Source organism: Crocodylus siamensis, chromosome 2 (assembly GCF_052110815.1).
Source record: "Crocodylus siamensis isolate JL-2025a chromosome 2, ASM5211081v1, whole genome shotgun sequence".
Lineage (NCBI taxonomy): Eukaryota > Metazoa > Chordata > Crocodylia > Crocodylidae > Crocodylus > Crocodylus siamensis.
In genome coordinates this window covers 172,405,856-172,430,180 of record NC_143396.1, presented here as the reverse complement: position 1 = coordinate 172,430,180, position 24,325 = coordinate 172,405,856, and the positions used below count along the sequence as shown (strand labels likewise).

The following is a 24,325-nucleotide window of genomic DNA, read 5'->3' as shown; positions in this document are numbered from 1 at the left end:
TTCTCTCTCTTTCTCTTCCCCTCCTGTAGCTTGGGGCATTGTGGTCTCAAAGTAGCAGATTTTGGGAACCTCTCCTCTGTTCTCAGCACAAACCCAAATCTGACAGAGCTGGAGCTGTGTGAGACACAGGTGGAAGATTCAGGACTACGCCTGCTGTGTGAGGGACTGAAACATCCTGAATGCAAACTGAAGAAAATAATGTAATAATGCCTTTTCTTTATTCTGAGCCCTTGATCCTGGTGGTGCAGGATGTAGATATCCTACAATACCGCAATACCAGCAACCCAGCCCTGGACCAGTCCCTTTTTTTTTTACTGGAATACTGATTAGGGAGAAATATCCTTGTCTTGGATTTGATTAAACGTGGTCTTTTAGAAACATCCAGAAAGTTCATTTAGATGCTCACCATATTTTTATTTGTTTTGTCCAAAATTATTCAGTAAAATTAATCACATTTTATTACTTGTTTCTGCTACTCGAAACTGTGTTTATCAATAAATAAATGATGTGCAAAAAGGCTGATCTACCTTGAGAAACATGTACTGCTCACTCTGGCTCTGAGAGACTTGGGTATCCCTGTCTACAGCATGAATTAACTCCACTTTGTTTTCCCACAGGTTGCAAAGGGTAAGTGGAAGTAAAGAAATGCAGCTAGAGATGGATGCTGTGAAAGAGAGGAAACCTGATCTTGTCATGGAGTTAGTTCCAGCAGCTGCCCAGTCATGCAGCAGCCCACACTCCGTCTCCCCACCATCTCTTCAGGAAACTTCCTGATTTAACCCTTCCAAGCCTCTCCAACAAGGCCTACATTCAACTGGTCAGACCATGGAAGAGGTCGTTGGCAGGGAGAGAGTGACCAGGACCTAGGAGAGAAGGAGATTATCCTTGGTACCAGAGGGGAATTTTAATTGTGTTCCAACAGGCCATTCACTATTTTTAGTATAACTTAGAGGTTTGTGTAATTTCATACCATTTCATTAAAACCAGAACATAGCAAACACATTTTCTAGCCTCTGTTACCTCTTTTAGCCCACATGGATAGTCGAGAATTTTGGGTGTTGTAAACTGCTCTTTCTCTATGGTGCTGCTATTGGCTCTGTCCCTGAGTCAGTGCTCCAGCTAGGGATGAGTCATCCATTTAGGCGGTCATTGCTGTGGTGCTGGCTGGCCCTGCTTGGAGAAGAATTATGCAAAGACATGGATGATTGCATTAACAAATGTATAGAAACCATGGAACCAGTATAGTTTGGATCCTTATGGACTATGGTTCACAGGAGCCCTGTTACATTGACTGGTATTTCACTGATTCTCCTGCCTGGGGGAATGGCCAGCAAAAACCTCCTGATCACAGGAAGTTGGTACAGGGAGCAGGTTGCCTTGGTTTTCAAGGGGTGTCCTATTAAATTGGCTAAAAGGAAACTGAGGGAGCCTCCCCCACTGGTGCAAAAATAGAAGCTCAAAAGGTCTCTTGAGACTGGAAGGGAAGTAAATATAGAATGACCCCAAAGACTTAGGTGACTGCAAGAAGTGGCTACTAGGTGTCTTTTATGGGGTCAAGGAAGAGACCTTACATGTCATCTAAGACAGTAGGTAGTCTGAGATGACTGGAATGGAAGTGTACCATGACAGCAGTTTCAGAGTTCTCCAAACACAAAATGCACCACTTCTCTATAAAAGTTAGCATGGCTGGAGGTTTTCAGCTTTGGAAGAGAATATCCGATACCTCAAGTGAATCTTCTTTGTTCAGAGAAGTTATCCATCCAGCACCCAGACTACCAGGTGGAGGAAGGTCGAGCCTTGGGGAACCATCTGACCTTGGTTCTGAAAGCTAGGCAGACTCAGCAGAGTGATGGGTGAGTAATTTAAGAGCATCAGCAGCGTGTAGTACAAAAACTGACAGGCTCAAGCTGTCACTGTGGATGATGTGCTCTGAACGCTGCCTGAGCTTCCTGGCATCTTTGGGAAACTCAAGAACTGGAGAGAAGGAAAAAAATAGTCTCAGGGTCCCAAAAGAGGATTATGTTGGTCAGAGACCTTGACCCTGGGTTTCCTGTCCTGGAGCTTGACACTAGATACTTATTCTTTTTGTCCAACACAAGGTAAGAGTCAGGAATCCCCACCCTCCTCAAATAGGATCTCCGTCTTGTGAGATATGCAGAAATGAATATGAATGAATGAATGAATGAAAGAAATGAATGTCCTGGTTGAGAATCACCAGTGTAGGCAGCAGCTGTGTCAGTGGTCTTCTACATATCCCCTTGTGTACTGACTGTGCCAGTTCTTTAAAGCTGTTATGGAGAATGCTTTCATGGAGACATACTTCAAAATTCTATCAAACTTTTACCCTAACTCCTTCAGGGCATTATAAATGCATATAGTATATCTCTCTACAACTTCCTTCCAACAGTGTTGTTTTTGAAGGTGGTTACAATGTGGCCTACTCTCTAATGCTCTAGAGTAGTAATTGAATTTAAGGGATGCTTCTGTGCTTGGGGTGTTAGCAGCAGAGTTGCTATTTCTTGTTCATGCCGTGATGCATTGGTTTTTTCATTTGTTCATTGTGCAGAACTTTCTCTTACAGTCCTACTGTGCTAAACAATCCCTCATTGTCTTCCTTCATTTCTCCACCAGGATTTCCCTCTCTTCTCAGAGTAGCCCCAGAAACTCACTTCTCCCCTTCCCTCCTGTTTCCCACAATTCCTCCCTCCCTCTCCACAAGGGTTAGGCTGCATCTGATTTTGTATGTGAAAGCCTCTTCTCTGGGGACTGATGCTGGTTTAAACAAAGGGAGGGATGTACTGCGATCTTCTTTAATATAGATGGGACCTGACACTTAGCTTCTAAATCCTATAGAGAACTTTAAAAAATAACAATCTAACATTTAGGCAAAACCACATGAAGCTTGTAGTGCCTGTGACCAGTCTCCCATTCATGCCCTCTTTGCACAGTAGAAAAGGTGCAAGTAATTTTTTGTTTTAAATGGCATAGGTCAATGTTTTCATTGCCAGACTCAAAAGCCAGTGCTCTGAGGCTTCGCCATTTCTCCACCAGGATCACAGATGCATATGGTTACCCCAGAAAGCTGTGTAAGGACCAGGCACAATGGTGGTCCCTGCACTGAGCACAGTGTAGGATCATGTCCTGGACCTTTACATTACTCAGTGGGGCTGGAAGGTGGAGGACCCAGATAGGGGGTGTGTCAGGTACCTCGTGGAAGGAGAGGTGATGGCTGTGTTCCTGGGGCAAGCCCAGGACAACCATATCCTTACTCAGGGACACTGTGACTCCACCCTGTCCCCAGCACTGGGATCTTTTAGGAGAACTGGGAAGAAGGGAGTGAGTATTTGAGGACATGTGAGGGGAGCTGGGATTTCAGATGCAAGAGACAAAGACCCAGCAGGCAGGTGGCGTGGCTGAGGTGGGGACACAGAAGGTGTCCGTGCTGCACGAAGCGGTTGTAGTTCCCTGAAGGAGTTGACCAGCAGCGGCCCAAGAGGGCAGGGTGGGTTTGACACCACAGGGACCCAGGGCAGATTGAGGGGTGAGAGGTGCCAGGGAGAGGCTGGGTGCTTTCTGACAGCAGACACTCCTAAGAGGAAGAGGATGCTGGGGGCTTTACTAGCAGAATCTAGGCTCTCCAGTGAGGATGGGCACAGAGACACTGCTGGCAGCAGTAGGCCTGTGGGGAGCAGGGATGTGGTGCAGAAGATGGGCAGAGAAAGGCTGACCTAGAAGTAGCTGGGGGCACAATGGAGCATTCCCTAAAACAACCATACCCTTACTCAGGGACACAGGGAGGGGTGCTTGTCTGCCCCATGGGAGGCAAGAGAAGAAACCAGATCATGGGGAGCTGGCTGTGGCCCAAAAAAAGGGAGATGGGGGTTGAGGGTGGAAGCCATGGGGCTGGGATGCCTCTCAAGAAGGAGGGGGTTTCCCCTGAACACATGGAAGCCCCCTTCTTCCATAGTTTCATAGTTGGTAGGGTCAGAAGGGACCTGAGCAGATCATCAAGTCTGCCCCCCTGCCATGGCAGAAAGAGTATTGGACCTGCCTCAGGCCAGGTAAGGGGGCACATGTGTGTGTGGGATGCACGTGTGCCCTGTTTCCCCCTCTCCTCCCTTCTCCTGGCTCCCGAGTACCCATGAGCTCTGCCTCTGAAGGGCCAGGCCTCAGGCCCTGCTCCCCTGTCCCTGTGCAGCTTGGGTGTCACCTTGACAAAGGCAACTGCTGAACTGCCCCAGAAGGGGAGGGTGGGTGGGAGGTGGGCTGGGGGCCTGCATACAGTGGTCTAACACTTTGCATGCTACGGACATCAAACTGGTGAGCCTGGAGGGGCCTTCATTGGCCACCATTTCCCAACTAGCTTAGAATTTGCCCAAAAGCCCTTTTTAATTCCCAGGGAGGCAGAAGCTCCACCATGGATGAGCACCTCCTGCATTTTACATCTGATGTTTTCAAAGTGTACTCATAATCAGTTTCGTCTGAAAACTGCTCAGTCAGCAGAGGCTCCAGGGTCAAGTCTGATTCAGGTTTGGACTTCTTTTGCCAATGAGTTTCTAGTCCATAGTTTATTGGCTCAACAAAAAGTAACATGTTTTGGAAAAATATATTTCCCCCTAACACTTTTTGGTCTTTAGCAAGCCCCACCCTCCTCCTATTGGCCCCATCAATCCTCCTAGATATCTCTCTGCTGTTGACTTGGTTGTACATTGAGCATTGCTGGAGTAGCAACTGTTGTCTGGGGACAGGGGACTCGTGATGGAGGTTTTGGAAATGCCCAGGCAGTCTGATACCTAACAGTATTTGTAAAGTTCTTGTTTATCAGATGCCCAACCCCCATTGTCACAGAGCTCTTCTGCCTGACAATCTTTAATACACTGTAAGCAGATGTTCAGCTTGAGACCCAGTTGTCACTCCTCCCAAGGGCTGAAGAAAGACTGCAAGTTTTGGGTTTCTTTATATATTCGTTTCCATGCTTGTTTGGTCTGTTGCTTTTGTTTTTCCTGTGAGGACAGGGTTGGCCCATGTAACATTAAACTGACTGGTATCCCTGGATGCAGTGCTGACTGGCTTTAATAAGGAAAGCCGGGTGAGTGACCTGCTCACGAATGCCAATTCCACCAGAACTCCTGGCCAGGGAAGAGCTTGTATCTTCATTTTACAGGAGGGGAGGTGACACATAAAGAAGCTGGGTAATGTACCCAAGGGATAACATGGGACAGGTGTGCTAGAGCATTGACTTGGACCCAGGGCTCCCAATCCCTCCATCTGGTTCTGTAATCCCTGGACCATCTTATCTCCCTCTGTTTTAGACCTCTGCTTTCCTCCCCCTGCACTAGGCAGTAAGGGTCCTATATGGTTTCCTCTATTGTTTGCCTGAAAGACCCTGGACAATCTAGGGGAGGAAAGAACAAATGCTCTCTTAGCCAGCCAATCTGCGAGTTTGCCTGTGTAGTGTTGGCTCTAATGGATGTGAGACAGGAATGGTGAGAACAATCCTAGGGGCTCCCACAACCTGGAGCAAAAAACGATAGCTACAACGCATAAGGCAGCCTGGGATTTTGTGATCTTTATTGGATTCCATCAAACCTGACACAAGCCAACAGTAGGGATGTGCAAGGAGCAAGTGAAGTGGGCAGCTGTGGAACCCTATCATAGCAGACACCCTTGCAGATACACAAAGAAGAGCAAATGACTTGTGGTGCCAGAACAGAAACTCCACACTGGTCCAGAGGTGGGCCCTCACATTTCTCCGCTGTTCCCACAAGGACTGCAAGAGGGCAGTTCCCAGACCCCTCTCATCTCTTGGTCCCATGTCTTCTATATCCTGACTCCCTCCCTCCCTCCAACTAACCAACCATCCCCTTCTAACATCAAATCAAATATGTCGCCAAACCAGCCGCTCCTCAAGATTATTTCATGCTCCTTCAGTAGACGTGGCCTCCCAGCCCCCGCCACACATGGTAGTAATTCCCTTTGCCAGACCCTCCTGCTCCTCTGGGTAGTGGCAGTGTGAGGGTTCAACCAGGGTGTGAGTGGTTGGGCTTGCAATAGACTGCTAGGGGTGACCTGGGGGTTAGCAAAGCTGGGGCAGAAGTTACTGGGGCTGAAAGGGGAGAACCAAGAGATTCAGTCCAGGACATAAGCCAAAGTCAGGAACCCGGGGTCAGAGAACTGGTGCTGATTTCCAAGGAAGATCTGAGGTCAGGTTCAAGAAATCCAAGCTGAGTCAGGATGCTGGGAAAACCAAAGAAAGCAGGGCCGGTGCTGAGGTCCAGGGGAGATCCAAGATCTGGGTCAGAGGAAGCCAAAGCCAATCAGGAGCCAGGACAACCGGAGAGCTGTGAACACGAAGCTTGCCAGAATAGTCTGAGGCTGTGCCAAGGCGTGCCTAGAGTCTGGAGCTACAGGTGTGCTTATCAGGGTTGTGTGGCACTTCTGGCCACCAATCTGACTGCAGAAAACTGAGGCCGTTGCCTTCACTAGGGGTCAGGAGCAGGTGTGGTAGTTCAGGTGCTTGGCCTACCCAGGTGTGCTTGATCCAAGGCCATGCAGGCAGGGCAATTGGGCCCAGGTACGTTGGAACAGGGGTTCCTGCTCACCAGTTTGACTCTATAACCAGACCGGCCTTAATCTCTTTCACAGCACCCAGCTCTCGCTTTGTTTCTTTCTTAACCATGTGACGGCTCAACCTTTGGAGGAACATAAGAAACAAAAAGGGAATGTTACTGGTACCTGTAGACCACCCCTGAGACCCTGACCTCCTGAAGCACCATGGTGTTTCATTCTGCTGTATTATTCGCCTTCAGGTAGCAACTCTGGATCCCAGTCACAGACTAAGGCCCTTATGTGCTTGGTGCTCTACAAAAAAAGAACAGTAAGATACACTGCCCTAATGAACTCTCTACCAGCTGCTGCCACAGTCCAAGGCATCTCTGTCGTCATTGCTATATACATGCTGATCTCACTGCCAACAGGGACTTTTCACTTGGAGAAGGAGGAGAAAGTCTGGTCCAGTCTATAGATGTTTTCCAGAGTTCTGGTGAGGTCTTGTTAATTTTCATTCTGCATAGACAGAGCTGGACTATGCTGCTCTTACTCATGAGGGTAAGCACTTCTACAGATGCTCACCTTGACCTCCATGGGGATACTCATTATTCAGAGGAGACCAGATTGACACAATCCAGCTGGAAGAATCCCTGGCCAAAAATGCTTCTCAAGCCACCTCCAAAAAAGGCTGCCAGAAACCCATTCCCTGATGGGGCTGAGCTTCCAGAAGCTAGTGTGCTGCTATAGGGTTGGCCAGAAGTGTCTTCTGAAATGCAGGTGGGCAGGTCTCAGTCAGTCCTGGCTTAAGAAGAGACCCTGACAGTGCACTTGTTCCTGCATTTGTTTATGTAGTCAGACCAGGAGAACTGTTTTTTCTTGCTTACTCGCAGTTAGCATGGACAGTCCATCCTTGGCCCACTGATTTGGGTCAAAGTCTCTCAGCCTCAGCCCTTAGTCATTAATATCTCTGGGCATTTGGCCCCTCTATCTCTTACTCTGGGCCCCTGACCCTGGTCTCTGCCCCTCCTGGGCTGCTAGGTCCCTGGCCCTGTCCAGCGTTTGCCCTTGCTAGGCTTTAGCCCCTTTCACCAAGTTCCAGCCCTCTGGCTAGGTCTGCTCTGTGTCTTGAGTCCCAACACCTGGCAGGGCTCAAAGCCTCTCCTCATGCCTTCAGGTACTACTGGGACCTCTGCCAACCCCTAACAGTCCCAAATCCAAGTCACCAGTTCTAACAGTAACGAAAACATCAGTGCCCTGGCTACTCCCCATGTTCTAGGCCTGCCAGCTAGGTAACCAACCTACCCTAGCCTGTCTTTTGGTCCCTATTTGTAACCTTCCTTACAGGTCACTTTCAGGGAGTCTCTCAGCTGGGGCCTTGTAGGTGAGGAGCTCTTTCCTGGTAGCTCACAGTCCTTGGGATATGTAGGTGCCATCCAGTCATTCTGACACTGTTCAGTGTGCTCTGATCGCACACTAGTTTTAACCAGCAACCATCATCCCTATCCCTGCTTTATTACTTGCTCCAAGCAATCAGTTGCCACTTTGCCAGTAGCTTCCTTTCCTGAGAGGGACTTACAGTTTCATGTGGTGGGCCTTTCACCCATGAACCCCTAAAGTAGCAAATAGGCACATCCTGTCATTCTGGTAGGGTTCCTTCAAGGCCCATCTCTTTCCCTGGGTAGTATGTAGTCCTCAGAGGCAGTCACTCCTGTACAGTCTTTTCAAGGCAGAGCTCCTTCCCTGGCTGACTGCGCAGCAGTACTGCCACCCCCTCTCTAGCTCTGAGACTGAGCCCTGTCCCTGCCTCTGTCACCTGAAGGGCTGACGTATTAGGTCATGCCATCCAGTCATCCTGAGAGCTTAGGGTTTGTTTGGTTTTTTGGGGTTTTTTTGCGGGGGGCGAGGATTTTTCATATTCCAGGTCAAATTCGCCAAATAAGTTCTAAATCCTCTTGATTGAGCAACACTCAATTGTTCAGACATCGTATGTAGGAGGTACTAAAACTGGCAAGTATCCTCCATCCCAGACTTTTCAGCCAGGAGCTTCAGATACCCCCAGATTCATTGGTGGGCATCCTATGTGCAGGCCCAAGCCCAGAGGCTTGGTGTTCAGATGCCCCCCAGTCTCATGTGCCCTTAACCAAAGGCTACAGGAGCAAGCTAGGGAGGAGTCCCCCATTTCCCTAAAGTAGGCATGTGGCTAAGATCCTTCCACTAGAACAGGGGTGGGCAAAATGCAGCCTGTGGGTTGGATGCAGCCTGCCAGGCCATTCTATCTGGCCCACGGGGCCCGTAAAAAATTTAGAAAATTAATATTTATCTGCTCCTGGCTGCCAGTCATGTGGCCCTTGATGGCTTGCCAAAACTCAGTAAGCAGCCTTCCACCCAAAATAATTGCCCACTCCTGTACTTGACGCTGGCCAGTGAGAAGCTAATTACAAGACTCACAGGGTATCCTGTCTGCAATGCCTTGGACAGGGGTGCACCCTCCAATACATAATGCCATTTAAATCCATCTCAGTTCAGGTAACAAACCAGTGCAGTGATGACCCCTGATCTTAGCTCACAAGAGGCCAAGAAGCTTACAATTACAGTTGCAGCTGCTTCCTTGTTGCCCAGAGTGGTGCGAGTCTATTGTGTGCCTGCAGCAGCCTGCTTACTCAGGGCAGTGTTTCCTTAACCCTCTGCAGGTGCTCCCCTTTCCTTAATGGGAAGCTCCCTGCCTTGGTAACAGAGCTTCCTCACAGTCTAGTCCCTTGCAGCCATCCTCTATTTAGCTGCCAGGGCTCTATCTGCTGCTTAAAGTAACAGGTGTGTTAGCCCTCCTGTTACACTGTCCCAAAATTGAGGCCTGTGAAGGGACTATCTAGGACTATGTGAAAAAAGAACATGTTAAAACCACATTTACTACTCCACAGAACTTGCTGCTGTTTCCTCTGTTCTGACTCTCATCTTCCCTAACCTGGTTTTCTTCCTTTTTCTTCCTCATTTTTTATGACTTTTTGACAGTTTCTTTCTCCCCATCAGGCTTAGATTCTGTACGTTTTTTTACATTCACTTCTTAGTTCTGGTTTAAAGCACTTGACTGTGGATTTGTACAGATGCTTAAACTAGCACGCTTTTTGTGTCCTTTTACACTTTCTTTTCCTCAATTTTGTTGTAATTATTGTCCCAGAATTAATTACAGGAATAATAGTAGATTATTCAACTGAAGCAGGGTTCCTTTAATTAAATAGTGAAATGATCCCAGAAGCATGTTCTCAATCTTGCTCTTTACTGTGTTCACTCCTATACATAAGCAAGTACAGACTAGCTACCCTGAGAGAATCTGTATGACTGTGTAAACATATCCTGAGGGCATCTATTCCATGTTATATATATGATTGCTTACTCAGAGAACATCTTGTAGCCCTTCCTAATTTCCCAACATGGGAAAAGCAATAGCAAAATATGACTCCCTGATCCAGGACCTTCTGTTCCTGAAGGACACCCCCTGGAAGTACTAAAAAAGAGCTAAACCAGAGCACACCTCCCAGGGGTGTAGTATCTTTTCTGGTATCCTGTATCAACCCTGCCCCTTTCTACCTGCAAATGGGGGAGATGGGGCTGGTGTCACAGTTTCTCTTTGCACAACCGTGGTGATAAATACGGTGTCCAGTAGCAAGGTCCAGGTAAAAGGAGTGCTGGGGCCTGAAGAACTGGTGCAAGAGGGAATGTGATCCATGCATCTAACTGGTACCATAAGCAATTTGTTCATAGCTAGTATGGAGGTATCAAAGAATCTCTGACTTGCCTGTCTTTTGACTCCAGAGCCTGAGAGAAGTCTAAAACATGGCTCTTGTGTCTTGCTTTTCTAATCCCTGGAAGTTGGCACAATGCTTTCTCCTGACCCTTCCTAAGGAAGAAGATACTTAAGTCAAAGCAAGGAACTGGCATCTCAGGACACAACAGTCTTGGAGCTCAGGTGGAGTCCTGGCTAGCCTGTGGGAGTTGGCCAAGCAGTGATTGTATGGGAGGCAGAGCCTTAACTCTGTCTTTCATAGTTTCATAGCTCACTTGTATTGGTACAGGAACATCAAGATGTAACAGTTTCATCTTAGCAGCGGATGCACCCTCCCAAGTGGCAGCTCCCTTTTCCCTCTTAAAGGTCATGTTTCTCCAGAGCCTATGGTAAAAGGACGGTGAATGGACCCAGTTTTAACTCACCACAATCTCTGGAGTTTGCAATTCGGATGTTTTAACCCCTCACAGAGCAGCTTCACTCCTGAATGTCCCAGCTGGTTGTCCCGCAGGTCCAGCTGTGTCAGGGTCTGGCTGGTGGTGAGAACAATGGACAGCTCGCTGCAGCAACCAGCTGTGAGATCACAATCATTCAGCCTGCAGAGACGCAGACAGAGGAAATGATGAGAATTATTGCTTAAATCATGTGTGTCAGTTGTGTTTGAAAGGGACACTGCATTCTGGGCTTTCCTGAACATTTCTCTTGAACAAAGCTTGGAAGAAGTTACAGGACACTAGAAGTGAACCACTGATGTAAAAAATCCCTTTTAAGAAGTAAAATGTGATGCCCAGGGTACCAGGGACCTCCTGTTAAACCTGGGGAAAGTAATAGATCCTTTTTTGAACCCCTGCTGGCTGGAAGGGGCCAAAGGCTGATACACAGAAGAGGACTGTGGGGCTCCCAGAACTCCCTGCCTCCTCGCTGAACCATGGAACAGACCCGGGGCTGCACTTGTGACAGAGCCTCTAGAACAGGGACAGGCAAAATATGGCCTGTGGGCCGGATCCAACCCACCAAGCACTTTCACTTGGCCCATGGGTGCCTGCCAATTACTTGTACCCTGCCCAGCCCATCCACCCACAAAGTTGGGAGCGCAGGGCCCGCATATATACACTCCACCCCCCCGCAACATATCCTATTACACCTCACTCCCACCCCACCATCATGCAGCTTCCAGACCAGGCTGCTGCCACTGCTGCAGCTGCCAGGGGACCTGCTAGGCTTCCCTGGGGTCCCACTTGCTCCGGGCACCAGGTAGGAAAGTGGTGGGGGAGGGGGAGTTGCAGCTAGGTGTGGGCAGACAGCATGGGGCTGGTGGTAGCATGGAGCCCACACCCAGAGAGCAGCGGGAGCACGGAGCTCAGATGGGCAGGGTGTGGATGTGAAGGACTGTGGTGGGGTTAGGGAGTGGCAAAGGCAACTGGCTGTAGCACATGGGGCTTGCCCCGCTGCCATGCAAGTGCTGAGAGCTGCACATGCACTGCACAGAGCCCCTGTGATACAGGTGACTGGCCAGGCTGGGCTCCTCACCCCTGCATGCAGTGCTGCCCAGAGCCACGTGCCACTGAGCGGCAGCGCCTGCACCAGGCATGAGCACACGCCACCTGCTGGTGCTCCTGCTGTCACCAGCATGGGCTGTGCGCCATAGGTGTGAGGGGTCCCCACACCCTGCCAGGACCTCTCATGCCCCAAAAAAGTAACACACCCACACCCTGCTCCCACAACTCCCCCCCCCACATATACACCCCCCCAACATATCCTATTTCCCCCTACATATACCCCCCACACCCTACCATACACACACACCTATATCCCACCACACACACCCCCCACACTCCCAACCACACCCCCACACACAATTTACAAGATTAAGATTTTATTTTGAAGTTATTATGCAATCATCTCTGTAAACACTATGCAAATACAAAATCATGACAAAAATATTTTTTTGCAATAAAATTAAAATACGTTATAGTATGTGTTTGACTTTTAGTGTATGATTTGGGGGGTGTTTCTGGTTCCAAGATGTCAACCCTCCCCTCCCAAAACAAGTATTTCTGGAGGACAAGGGGAGGCACTTCTGGTGCCAAAGGTCAGGGGTCAAGGACTTCCGGTCCCAAGGTGGTAACTAGGGTGTGGGGAAACTGTCAACGGGTGGGGCTACCCATGCAGCTCTTGACAGCTCACCAAAACTTGTTAAGTGGATCACCAGCCAAAATAACTGCCCGCCCCACCCTAAAATATGTTTTTATGTATGTGGGATTCCATAGAGGACTCCCAGATACAGGCAAAGTATGTTAAATGGGAGAAAAGGAAACCACCATGAGGTTCCCTGGAGACCAGTGTTTTCCTTAGGCAAGGCTGGCCTCAGAGCTCTTCACAAAGAAAAGTCACTGCTGAGCCACCCTTCTTTCCTGCTTTGTGCTCCCCCTTTTCTGGTTATGGCTGTGAAGAATAAGCTGGGTGTATGTTGTGAGCCATTGGCATGGGGGCTTGACAGACACATCACCCTCAGCTTCTCCATTTCACTTCAGGGAGCAGGCATCTAGCAGTGGCCACACACCCCTGATGAATACTTTATACACAGGCCTCTGGTAAATCCACCGAGGAAGGAAACCTTACTGACCCCAGTTTCTGCAACTTGCAGTTTGGGTGTTTCAGGCCTTCACACAGCTGCTGCACTCCAGCATCTCCCAGATGTTCATTACCACCCAGCTCCAGCTCTGCCAGGCTTTGGTTGCTCCTGAGAACAGCTGCCAGATCCCCACAGCAAGTGCCTGTGAATTTGCACCACCACAACCTTCAGAAGAGAAAAATGTGAAGAAGAGCAATCACATCATGAACAGGACTCAGCACAAACAGTGTGACAGCCAGCCCTGTCCCAGCCTATTTCCCTGTACCTACTGTATCAAGAATAGCCAGAAGCCTTGCCATAGACGGTGGCCACATCTACACTAGACATCATGCATCCCCAGGAGCTTGGGCATAAGCAGGAGGAGCTCGTCCTCCTGCTTAATGCAAATAATTATGACGTTATAGGGATAATGGAGACCTGGTGGGACTCCACCCATGACTGTGTTAGAAATATTATCAAAAATGCATTATCAATAGTGTTGTTAAAACAACGCAGCTGCTAGCTCTCATCAATAGTGTTGTCAGAACAGCATGGCTGCCAGCTCTCCTTGTCTCCCCGGTGTAAGAAGGAGGGGGTTGGAGGGGAGGACACTAAGGGCTCTTTGTATTAAGGTATCACTCCCTCTTTGTTTTGCAAATTTACTAGCTCTTTGTTACAGTAAAGCTTATACTCCTTAGCGTTCTCATGCAGATAAGAGTAAATTGCCATTTTTTTTGGTTCTGTCCTTGAAGGCAGGAGAGGTTTGAACTTTTGTAAACTGAAGTGCTTTCTGGGCAAGCACAATTCACTAATACATATAAGCCTATCCGCCCCGCATACTTAAGTAGTTAATTATAATACACATGCGATGTATGACGTGACGTCGTTTCATATATGTTTGTATGAACCGGAAATGAGTTGTAAGAGTTCCTGCTTCTGTACACGTGCTCAGGAGAGAGGGGATAAAAGCCTGCTGAGGAATGTTCCCCGCGGGCAGAGGGTTTGATCTTTTGTCTCTCTCTCTGACCCTATTTGCAAATATATACCTTTTGTATTGCTAATGGAGTGTGTCTGTGACTGAGAGGTTTTTTTTGCCTCCCGAGAAACGAACCATAGCAAATTTTTGCAACAATTCTGGCACCCCAGATGGGACCTTCTCGTGGACAACCCCGAAATCCAGCGGCGGGGCGCCTCTGGTACCAGGGGGCGTGCGCACCGAGCCAACTTTTGGGGCTCGCCCCTGGAATTTGAGGCGCAGGTCGGGATATTCGGGACGTTAAAAGGATCCCGTGCAAAATTCTCAGTTTCTGGAGAGGCTAGACACACCTCGGTATTTGGATCGAGATCTCTGGGGTATCTGAGTGAGTATACGAATTCCATTTTGCCCAATTTGGTTCTGAGTCCAGAGCAGGGAGTGTGCATGTTTGCTGGGGAATATTTTTTCGGCTCAGCTCTCATAGTAAAACTTCTGTTATAGAGACTTTTTGGTATTTGGTGTGCCTTGGGCGCACTCTTGTGGGCAAAATGGGTATGGGTCGCTCCCGTGCAGAAAACAACGTGGATACCCCTCTAAGGTGCTTATTACGTCATTTTAATAAATTTGCAAAGCCGGCCGATTACGGAGTAAAAATGAAAAAAGGTGATTTAATTAAGTTTTGTCAACTCAAGTGGCCAACATTTGGGGTCCACTGGACCCCGAAAGGATCCTTTGTGCTAAAAGAAGTGATAGCTATCCATGAAATTGTTATGCAAAATGGGTATTGGAATCAGTTTCCTTATATTGATTGTTGGTTGTGGGTGGTTCAAAATCAGCCACCTTGGATTAAGAATTACTTAGCAAAGTCTCATGTGATGGTTGTTAAGACTCGAGGGGGGCCGCCTGTACTTCCTGAGTCTAATGAGGGGGGAAATTCTGAATTGGTTGAGTACCGGACCCGCACTCCGGTTGCCCTGTCTGGTAGCGAAGATGAGTCAGATGTCTCCTCGGGATCCAGTCCCTCTGCACCACCGCCCCCTCCCTTAGAGAGACCACCACCGACGTACCAAAGCATACCTAATGAGTTAGAGTGTGAGCCTCAGCCAAGTGCCTCATCTGAATCAGGGAATAAGGGTTATTATTTGCTCAAGCCTGTAGAGTCACAGCCGGTGCTGAATTGCCCGATGCGAGAGGTTATTGGGGAAGGAGGCAATGCAACTTTTGTCTACACCCCATTTAGCACTTCAGATTTATTTAACTGGAAGAATCAGAGCCCCTCTTTTCGTGAAGACCCTGAAAAGATGAGGGACTTGTTTCGATCTATTGGGCAGACTCATCGACTCACTTGGGCTGATGTCCAGATGATGCTCCAGACCCTCCTAACCCCGGAGGAGAGGAGATTAGTGTTGGGTATAGCGGAGCGTATTGCGGCAGCTAGAGTTGAGTCAGAGGGGGCTGCTGGTCATACTCTGCGTGATACCTGCCCTGTAGAAGAGCCGAGGTGGGATAATCATACTGCAGAGGGCAGAGAGCTGAGTGCACGGTATCTGGGAATTATAGTGGAAGCAATGGGAAAGGCAGTGCCTCGGGTTACTAATCTGTCTAAGTTGTATGAAGTGAGACAGGGAAGAGAGGAGGATCCCTCAGCTTTCCTTGGGAGGCTGTATGAGGCGTTTCGCAGGTTTTCGGATCTGGATCCAGAAGCCCCAGATAATCAACGCATGGTAAATCTTATGTTTATTGGTCAATCTGCTGCTGATATCCGTAAGAAGTTACAGAAAACTGAGGGAGGTGCTGGGAAACCGATTTCAGAGCTGGTGGAAATTGCATATAAGGTGTATGGGAATCGTGAGCAAGTGCAGGAGCGCAAGGAGGATAAAAAGGCTCAGCGACAGATGGCAGCACTAGCAGCTGCTATAACTGGAGGTAACCCTGGAAAGGCTGGGATACAGAAGGGGAAAGGAGAAAGAGTGGGAGCAGACGTTTGTGCTTATTGCAAAGAGAAAGGGACACTGGAAGAGGGAATGCCCGAAGTTGAAGGAGAAGAGAGAGAGGGAACCGAGAGGTCACCTCATGCGGGCAGAAGACAAGGGTGAGGACACAGAATGAAGGAGACAGGGATCTAAGACCACTACCCTTCGGGTTGGAGCCCGAGAAGATCCCATGGTAACCATTGGGGTTGGTGGCAAAAACTTTGAAGCCTTGGTGGATACTGGGGCTAAATTTTCAATGATTCCAGAAAACCCCCCCTGTGCAGGAACTAGTGAACAGCATGTACTTGTAGAAGGGATTTAGGGAACGCAATCCCGACTCCCTGTTTGTAAACCACTCCTCACCAAAGTGGGGGACCATTTGCTCGAGCACTCCTTTGTGTATTCTCCAAGTTGCCCAGTTGCACTCCTTGGGCGGGACTTACTCACAAAATTGTAAGCTGAGATCTTTTTCAGAGACGATCAGATGGTGGTCCAGCTACCTGTCAAGCAGAGCTCGAACTATCAGATGGCTCTCCTGGAGGACCAACGCCCTGCAGTAAGTCCAGAAGATCACATGACTGGAGTAGACCCCTCGGTATGGGCTGATGGAACCCCTGCGTGAGCTAAGTCCGTCTCCCCGGTAAGGATTGTACTCAAGGATGGGGAGGGGCCCGTTCGGGTAAAGCAGTACCCACTCAGCCGAGCGGCCAGAGCTGGACTCAAGCCGTTAATAGAGAAATACAAGAAGTGCGGATGGCTAGTGGAAGGGTCCTCACCCTATAACACCCCCATCCTTGGAGTGCCGAAGGCAGATGGGGTCTCATACAGACTGGTCCAAGACCTACAGGCAGTAAATAAGAAGGTCCTTTCAGACCATCCTGTAGTCCCGAACCCTCACACGATTTTGACACAAGTACCGGGGGAAGCTGAAATATTTTCAGTGCTAGATTTGAAAGATGCTTTCTTTTCTATTCCCCTTCACCGAGAGAGTCAAAAATTGTTTGCTTTTGAATGGGAGGATCCAGACACCTTCCATAAAGCCCAACTCATGTGGACAGTTCTCCCACAAGGATTCGTAGCAGCCCCCCATATTTTCGGACTTGCCCTTCAGAAGGATTTGGAGGAGTGGAAGGGATCACACCCCGCAGTGACTCTCCTCCAGTATGTGGATGACCTGCTAGTTGCAAGCCCAAACTTGCAGCTCTGCGAGGAAGCCACCAGGTCACTCCTAAACACTCTGGGGGAAAAAGGATATAAAGTCTCTAGAGAGAAAGCCCAGATATGTCAGCCTGAAGTCACATTTTTGGGATATAAGCTCTCAAAAGGAGTCAGAGCCCTGAGTGCAGATCGCATACAGGCAATCCAAGGTCTAACCCCACCTAAGTCACCCAAGGAGCTGCGGGCATTCCTAGGGCTAACTGGGTTCTGTCGACTATGGATACCAGATTATGGTGGGAAGGCTAGACCGCTGTATGAATCCCTGACTAAGGAGAGTCTCACTAAATGGAAATGGAATAAAGAAATGCAGCATGCCTTTGATCTGCTGAAGGCAGCATTAACCCAGCCCCCTGCCCTGGCCATCCCAAACAGTAAAAAGCCATATCGACTGTATGTTCATGAGAATCGAGGGGTTGCATCAGGGGTGCTGACACAGCCATCGGGCCCGACCTGGAAACCCGTGGGATATTACTCAAAGGTTCTAGATCCAGTTGCACTCGGGTGGCCAGCCTGTCTTCGGGCTGTGGCAGCCACAGCAGTGGTTGTGGAAGAAGCCCAGAAGATAGTCATGGGTGCGGATATGGAAATACTCACTCCTCATGGAGTTCCCCAGATCCTAGGGACTGAGGGAGGGAAATTTCTTAACCCCTCCAGACAATCACGGTATGAGATATTTTTGCTCTCTAATCCAGGACTTACTTTCAAACATACTACAGCCTTAAACCCTGCAACCTTGCTGCCGGAGCCAGGGAAACCGACGCATGACTGCCTTGAGGTCCTGAATCAAACTATGCAGGTGCGACCTGATCTTGCTGAGGACCCAATTGAGGACCCAGATGTTGAATACTTCGTAGACAGCTCCAGCTCTGTCATCGATGGAAAAAGACGAACAGGATGTGCAGTGGTAACCTTGGATAAGGTAGTATGGAGGGAGTCATTGCCGAGCTCATGGTCGGCACAGGCCGCGGAACTCACTGCGCTCACCCGAGCATTACAGCTGGGGACAGGCCAGCGGGTTAATATATACACTGATTCTCGCTATGCTTTTTCTACAGTCCATGCGCACAGACTATTGTGGAAAGAAAGGGGTTTCATTACGGCCTCTGGGAATAAGATTGCTAATGGCCCCCAGATTATCAAGCTACTAGAGGCACTCCACCAGCCTAAAGAGGTAGCAGTCATTCATGTGCGGGCCCATGGGAAGGCTGCTGAGGAAAAGCATAAGCTTGGAAATGCAAAGGCTGATGCAGCAGCAAAGGAAGCTGCATTTATTGGGGGAGAAGTGGAAGGGGTATCCAAGCAGGCCATGTCCCATGCCATATGGCCAGACGTCCAGGATTTAGTCCCGCAGTATTCCCCTGAAGAAGATAAATTTGCACAGAAAGCTTGTACAGAAAAGAACTCCCAGGGGTGGTGGATAGTACCAGGAGGGAAAGTCATGATACCCAGGCCATTGCTTCGGGAGGTGCTGCAACAGCTCCATGCAAGAACCCATATGGGAGGCTTGGCCATGGGTGATCTAGTGATCCGCCAAGCAGTAGCCCCAGGGCTATATGTAGAAGCTCAGCACATTGCTATCAAGTGCATCACATGCCAGAAAGTAAACCCTCGAAGGAAACCCCCCATGCCAATGGGAGGTAGACCCTGGGCAGCGTACCCTGGACAGGCATGGCAGATTGATTTTGCCGAGCTCCCACGGTCCGGACATCACAGGTTTTTACTTGTCATGGTAGACCAGCTCTCTGGTTGGGTCGAGGCCTGGCCCACCAGGACTGCCACTGCAGCTACAGTAGTGAAGTATTTGTTGCAGGAGATCATTCCACGGTATTCCCTGCCTGAGTCCATTGAGTCGGATCAAGGACAACATTTCGTGGGAAAGGTGGTTCAAGAAGTCGCGCAAACTCTCAAGGATACTTGGAAACTACACACACCATGGAGACCACAGAGTTCAGGACAAGTGGAACGCATGAATAGGACTTTAAAGACTCTGCTCACCAAAATCTGTATTGAAACACGCCTTAAGTGGCCTCAAGCACTGCCGCTCGCTCTTACTAGCATTCGAAACACTCCCCAACGGGGCCTTAAATTGACCCCATATGAAATTATGTTTGGCAAGCCCCCTCGAGTCTTACCTCCTGGGATGCGAGAAAATGTAACTTTTGAATTAGGTAATAGTGAACTTCATATGTACGTTATTGCTTTGCAGTCTGTCTTGTCTTCTCTTCGCAGGTATGCAGCCTCCTTTCAGCGCCTGCCTTTAGACATACCGGTACATGACTTCTCCCCGGGAGACTGGGTCTTGGTGCAGCGGTGGAAAAAGGAACCTTTGACTGAGAGGTGGAGTGGCCCTTTCCAGGTACTTCTAACAACCCACACCGCTGTAAAGATTGCTGGCCATGACCGTTGGATACACCATACCCGTGTGAAACGACATCCACAAGCGTCAGAGGACATCAACTCCCAAGACAAACTCACTCCGGAAGCTGAGTCGTCTTCGGAACAAGAAGCCAGCAAGTGGAGCTGTGAACCTACTGGTGATCTCCAAGTGCGCCTGAGATGGCTTAATCAGAGCTCAGAAAATTAGTCAAGAAAGTAAAAGGGAAAATATGGTGGGAATTTTAATGTGCCTTGTTGTTATCTGCATAATGAAAGAAGCAGGATTGTGTAGCCTTAGCCACTGGCCTATGCCCCCGCTTTCCCAAATTGCTCCCCCAGGGACAAAATTGTATGTTGACATGATGGAAAGAATTGCAGGTACTTTTAATCTTACCAGCTGCTGGGCCTGTGGGGGGCTCCGAGAGGCCGGAGAACAGTGGCCTTGGAGGGCTTTTCCTTTGGCCCCAAAATGGTTGGTCAGTGACAAAGCGGATGTTAAGAGTACTGGTCAAGAATGGGATGAGAACCGCAGCTGGGATCTTTCCCAGGTGGCATTAGGAGAGTATTGTATTAGCAGTAATGGTACAGGGAGGAGTTTGGGACATAGTCAGTGTACATGGACATTGAAATGGGCCCGAATATGCAGCAAGTATGCTGATCAATGGAATTCTGCTGCTGTTAGGCTCCCAATCTCCACACAGATGCAAAATCTCAAAAGGACAAGAATATTACCTTTCGATCCTGACCCTACCAGATGTCAGGCATATGAAAAGGCCCGAGGCGAACGATTTACCTACATCTATAAGTGGCAATGGGCACACCCGAATGGCACGGTGGCAAGGTTTAATACATATTGGAGTGCCTTAAATGACACAAATGAAATAACCAAGTGCGAGTATAGGGATAAAGATGGCGTATGGAAATGTCAGTTTAAACTGAGTAACTATCACACTATCCCCTTCTTTTCCACAGCCGTGACCCCCTAGCCTTGGGAGGGGAAAACAGGGCCCTAAAAGGACATTATTGGATTTGTGGAAAGCGTGCCTATACGGTACTACCATGAGGGTGGACAGGAACCTGCTATATTGGAGTAATTGTACCATCTTTCTTTTTGTTACCATCTGAGGTTGGAAATAAGCTGGGAGTCTCTTTGTATGATGATTGGAAAAGGGCCAAGAGAAGTATTGATGTAAGTTTGACACAGGGTGGCTCCCAAAAGTGGAAGGAGGATGAGTGGCCTCCTCAAAGGATCATTGAGTATTATGGACCAGCTACATGGGCTAATGATGGGAGTTGGGGATACCGGACACCAATATATATGCTAAATAGAATCATCCGGTTGCAGGCCGTCTTGGAAGTAATTACTAACCAGACCGCCACTGCTCTTGAGTTGCTGGCCTGACAGAGTTCTCAGATGAGGGAAGCCATATACCAAAATCGAATGGCTTTAGACTATTTACTCGCAGAGGATGGCGGAGTCTGTGGAAAATTCAACCTTTCTAATTGTTGTCTCCAAATAGATGATAACGGGCAAGTGGTCTTAGAGATTGCCAAAGAGATTAGGAAAATAGCCCATGTACCAATACAAACGTGGGAAACCACATGGAATAAGGACTGGTGGTTTCAATTATTTGGAGGACCCTGGTGGAAAAAAGTAGGATTTGTGCTTTCTGTGTGCTCTGACTGGTTTGATTTTTATCCCTTGCCTTATTCCTTGTCTCACTAGATTGATAACCACCACAGTAGAAGGAATGCAGGTCACAGCAGTCCCTTTGAAAGCACAGACTGCTAGCAAAAGTCATGGTCCTCAGAAAAATTCCTCGTAATTATCTTGATATGCCCAAATGAAGTAAAGAGCAGAAAGCATCTTGAGGGGGGATATTGTTAGAAATATTATTGAAAATGCATTATCAATAGTGTTGTTAAAACAACGCAGCTGCTAGCTCTCATCAATAGTGTTGTCAGAACAGCACGGCTGCCAGCTCTCCTTGTCTCCCCGGTGTAAGAAGGAGGGGGTTGGAGGGGAGGACACTAAGGGCTCTTTGTATTAAGGTATCACTCCCTCTTTGTTTTGCAAATTTACTAGCTCTTTGTTACAGTAAAGCTTATACTCCTTCGCGTTCTCATGCAGATAAGAGTAAATTGCCATTTTTTTTGGTTCTGTCCTTGAAGGCAGGAGAGGTTTGAACTTTTGTAAACTGAAGTGCTTTCTGGGCAAGCGCAATTCACTAATACATATAAGCCTATCCGCCCCGCATACTTAAGTAGTTAATTATAATACACATGCGACGTATGACGTGACGTCGTTTCATATATGTTTGTATGAACCGGAAATGAGTTGTAAGAGTTCCTGCTTCTGTACACGTGCTCAGGAGAGAGGGGATAAAAGCCTGCTGAGGAATGTTCCCCGCGGGCAGAGGGTTTGATCTTTTGTCTCTCTCTCTGACCCTATTTGCAAATATATACCTTTTGTATTGCTAATGGAGCGTGTCCGTGACTGAGAGGTTTTTTTTGCCTCCCGAGAAATGAACCATAGCAAATTTTTGCAACAACTGGACCACGGATATAGATAGCTATATCCTTGTACAGGAGGGCTCAAGTAGATAAAAGGGGCGGAGGTGTAGCTTTCTATGTTAAGGAAAGCTACACATCCCTGCAAGTGGATGTTGGCGACCAGGGTGGACAACTGGAGACCCTCTGGGTTAAAATCCGTGGGGAACACGTCACAGGGACACAACAGTGGGAGTCTACTACAGACCTCCCACTCAAAGTCCTGAGCTTGACCAGGAGTTCACCTGGGAACTGGCTGAGGCTGCATGCTCCAGGACCATGGTTGTCATGGGTGACTTCAATTACCCGGACATCTCGTGGGAGGATCACTCAGCAAAATCCGAGTGGTCGCAAAGCTTCCTATCATGCGTGGATGACATCTACTGGACTCATGAAGTCTACAGGCCAATGAGAGGTAAAGCGCTGCTCGACCTGGTACTGGCTACTGGGGATGACCTAACTGGTGACCTAGTGATTGATGGGAAGCTGGGTGACAGCGACCACAAGCTGATCACCTTCACCATCTGCCCTAAAGCTAGCAAGTCAGTCAGCAACACGGAAGTCCTTGACTTCAGGAAAGTCGACTTTGACAAGCTCAGGAGGCTTGTCAGTCAGGCCCTAAGGGACCATGACCCCAGGGAGAGGGGAGTTCAAGAGGAATGGTAGCTCCTCAAGGGAATGATCCTCAATGCACAAGCTAAGTCTATTCCATCTCAGAGGAAAGGCAGCAAGAGGGCACAGCAGCCCCCCTGGCTCTCCAGGGACCTAGCAGACCTGAGGCTAAAAAGAAAGGTCTACAAGGGATGGGATTCACTTCCAAGGAGGAATATTCTGCACTGGTCCAGTCCTGCAGGGAGCAAACCAGGAAAGCCAAGGCTGCAACTGAACTTCAACTAGCTTCGAGCACCAAGGACAATAAAAAGTCCTTTTTCAGTTATGTGGGGAGCCAAAGGAAAAGCAAGGGCAACATTGGACCCCTGCTGAACCAGATAGGACAGTTGACAACCGATGCCCAGGAAAACACCAAACTAATAAATGAGTACTTTGCATCAGTCTTTCATCAGTCCCATGGGATGCCCAAGCCCACCACGGGACAGGGCAGTTCAGGTGAGGGAGATCCCCTGCCCTCCATCAGTGCCAACCGCGTGAAGGAACACCTTGAGAAGCTGGATACCTTCAAGTCACCCAGCCCTGACAATCTGCACCCCAGGGTACTCAAGAAGCTGGCGAGCTTCATAGGCCAGCCCCTGGCATGGAACTTTGAAAACTCCTGGTGCTCTGGTGTAGTGCCCGAAGACTGGAAGAAGGCCAATGTGGTGCCGATCTTCAAGAAAGGAAGGAAAGTGGATCCAGCAAACTATAGGCCCATCAGCCTGACTTCTATCCCAGGGAAGGTCTTAGAAAAGTTTATTAAAGAGGCCATCCTTAATGGACTGGCCGATGCCAACATCCTGAGGAATAGCTAGCACTGGTTTGTTGCAGGTAGGTCTTGCTTGACCAATCTCATTTCCTTCTACAACCAGGTGACCTATCACCTGGACAAGGGAGAGAGATTAATGTCATATATCTTGACTTCAAAAAAGGCTTCGATCTTGGGTCCACTACGATCCACTGGCTGGAGAACTGGCTCCCTGGTTGGGTGGTAATTGACAGAAGTCATTCGTCATGGTGCCCTGTGACCAGTGGGGTCCCCCAGGGCTCTGTCCTTGGACCCATATTGTTCAACATCTTCATTAATGATGTGGACATCATTGGAGCCAGAAGCAGACTGGCCAAGTTTGCCAATGACACCAAAATTTGGGGCAAAGCATCCGCACCTGAGGACAGGAGGGTGATCCAGGCTGACCTGGACAGGCTCAGCAAATGGGCAGACAAGAACCTTATGGTGTCTAACACCGAAAAATGCAAGGTTCTCCACCTTGGGAAGAAAAACCTGCAGCATCCTTATAGGCTCAGCAGTGCTACGCTGGCTAGCACTATGGAAGAAAGAGACTTGGGGGTCATGACTGACCACAAGATGAACATGAGCCTGCAGTGTGATGCTGTGGCTAGTAAAGTGACCAAAATGCTGGCTTGCATCCATAGATGCTTCTCAAGCAAATCCCAGGACGTCATTCACCCCTTGTACTCAGCCTTGGTGAGGCTGCAGCTGGAGTACTGCATCCAGTTTTGGGCTCCACAATTCAAAAAGGATGTGGAGAAGCTTGAGAGAGTCCAGAGACGAGCCATGTGCATGATCAGAGGTCAGGAAAACAGACCTTACGACGACAGGCTGAGAGCTATGGGGC

At 48.7% G+C, this 24,325-nt stretch overlaps 2 protein-coding genes across 2 annotated transcripts in view; one reads left to right on the top strand and one right to left on the bottom strand.

Moving 5' to 3' along the window:
• LOC149871329 (NACHT, LRR and PYD domains-containing protein 3-like) overlaps positions 1–898 on the top strand; it is a 37,963-nt gene extending 37,065 nt beyond the window's left edge. Inside the window, exons 9-10 of the mRNA XM_090034610.1 lie at positions 30–200; positions 618–898. Coding sequence (XP_089890736.1) covers positions 30–200; positions 618–774 — 328 coding nt within the window. The 3' untranslated portion in view covers positions 775–898. The remainder of the gene's footprint in view (positions 1–29; positions 201–617) is intronic.
• Positions 899–5,559: 4,661 nt separating this feature from the next.
• Positions 5,560–24,325, bottom strand: part of LOC149871328 (NACHT, LRR and PYD domains-containing protein 3-like) — a 35,178-nt gene continuing 16,412 nt past the window's right edge. The window contains exons 8-10 of the mRNA XM_090032324.1: positions 12,957–13,130; positions 10,756–10,926; positions 5,560–6,692 (exon numbers count right to left, since the gene is read on the bottom strand). Of these exons, the coding sequence (XP_089888450.1) occupies positions 6,599–6,692; positions 10,756–10,926; positions 12,957–13,130 (439 nt within the window). The 3' untranslated portion in view covers positions 5,560–6,598. The remainder of the gene's footprint in view (positions 6,693–10,755; positions 10,927–12,956; positions 13,131–24,325) is intronic.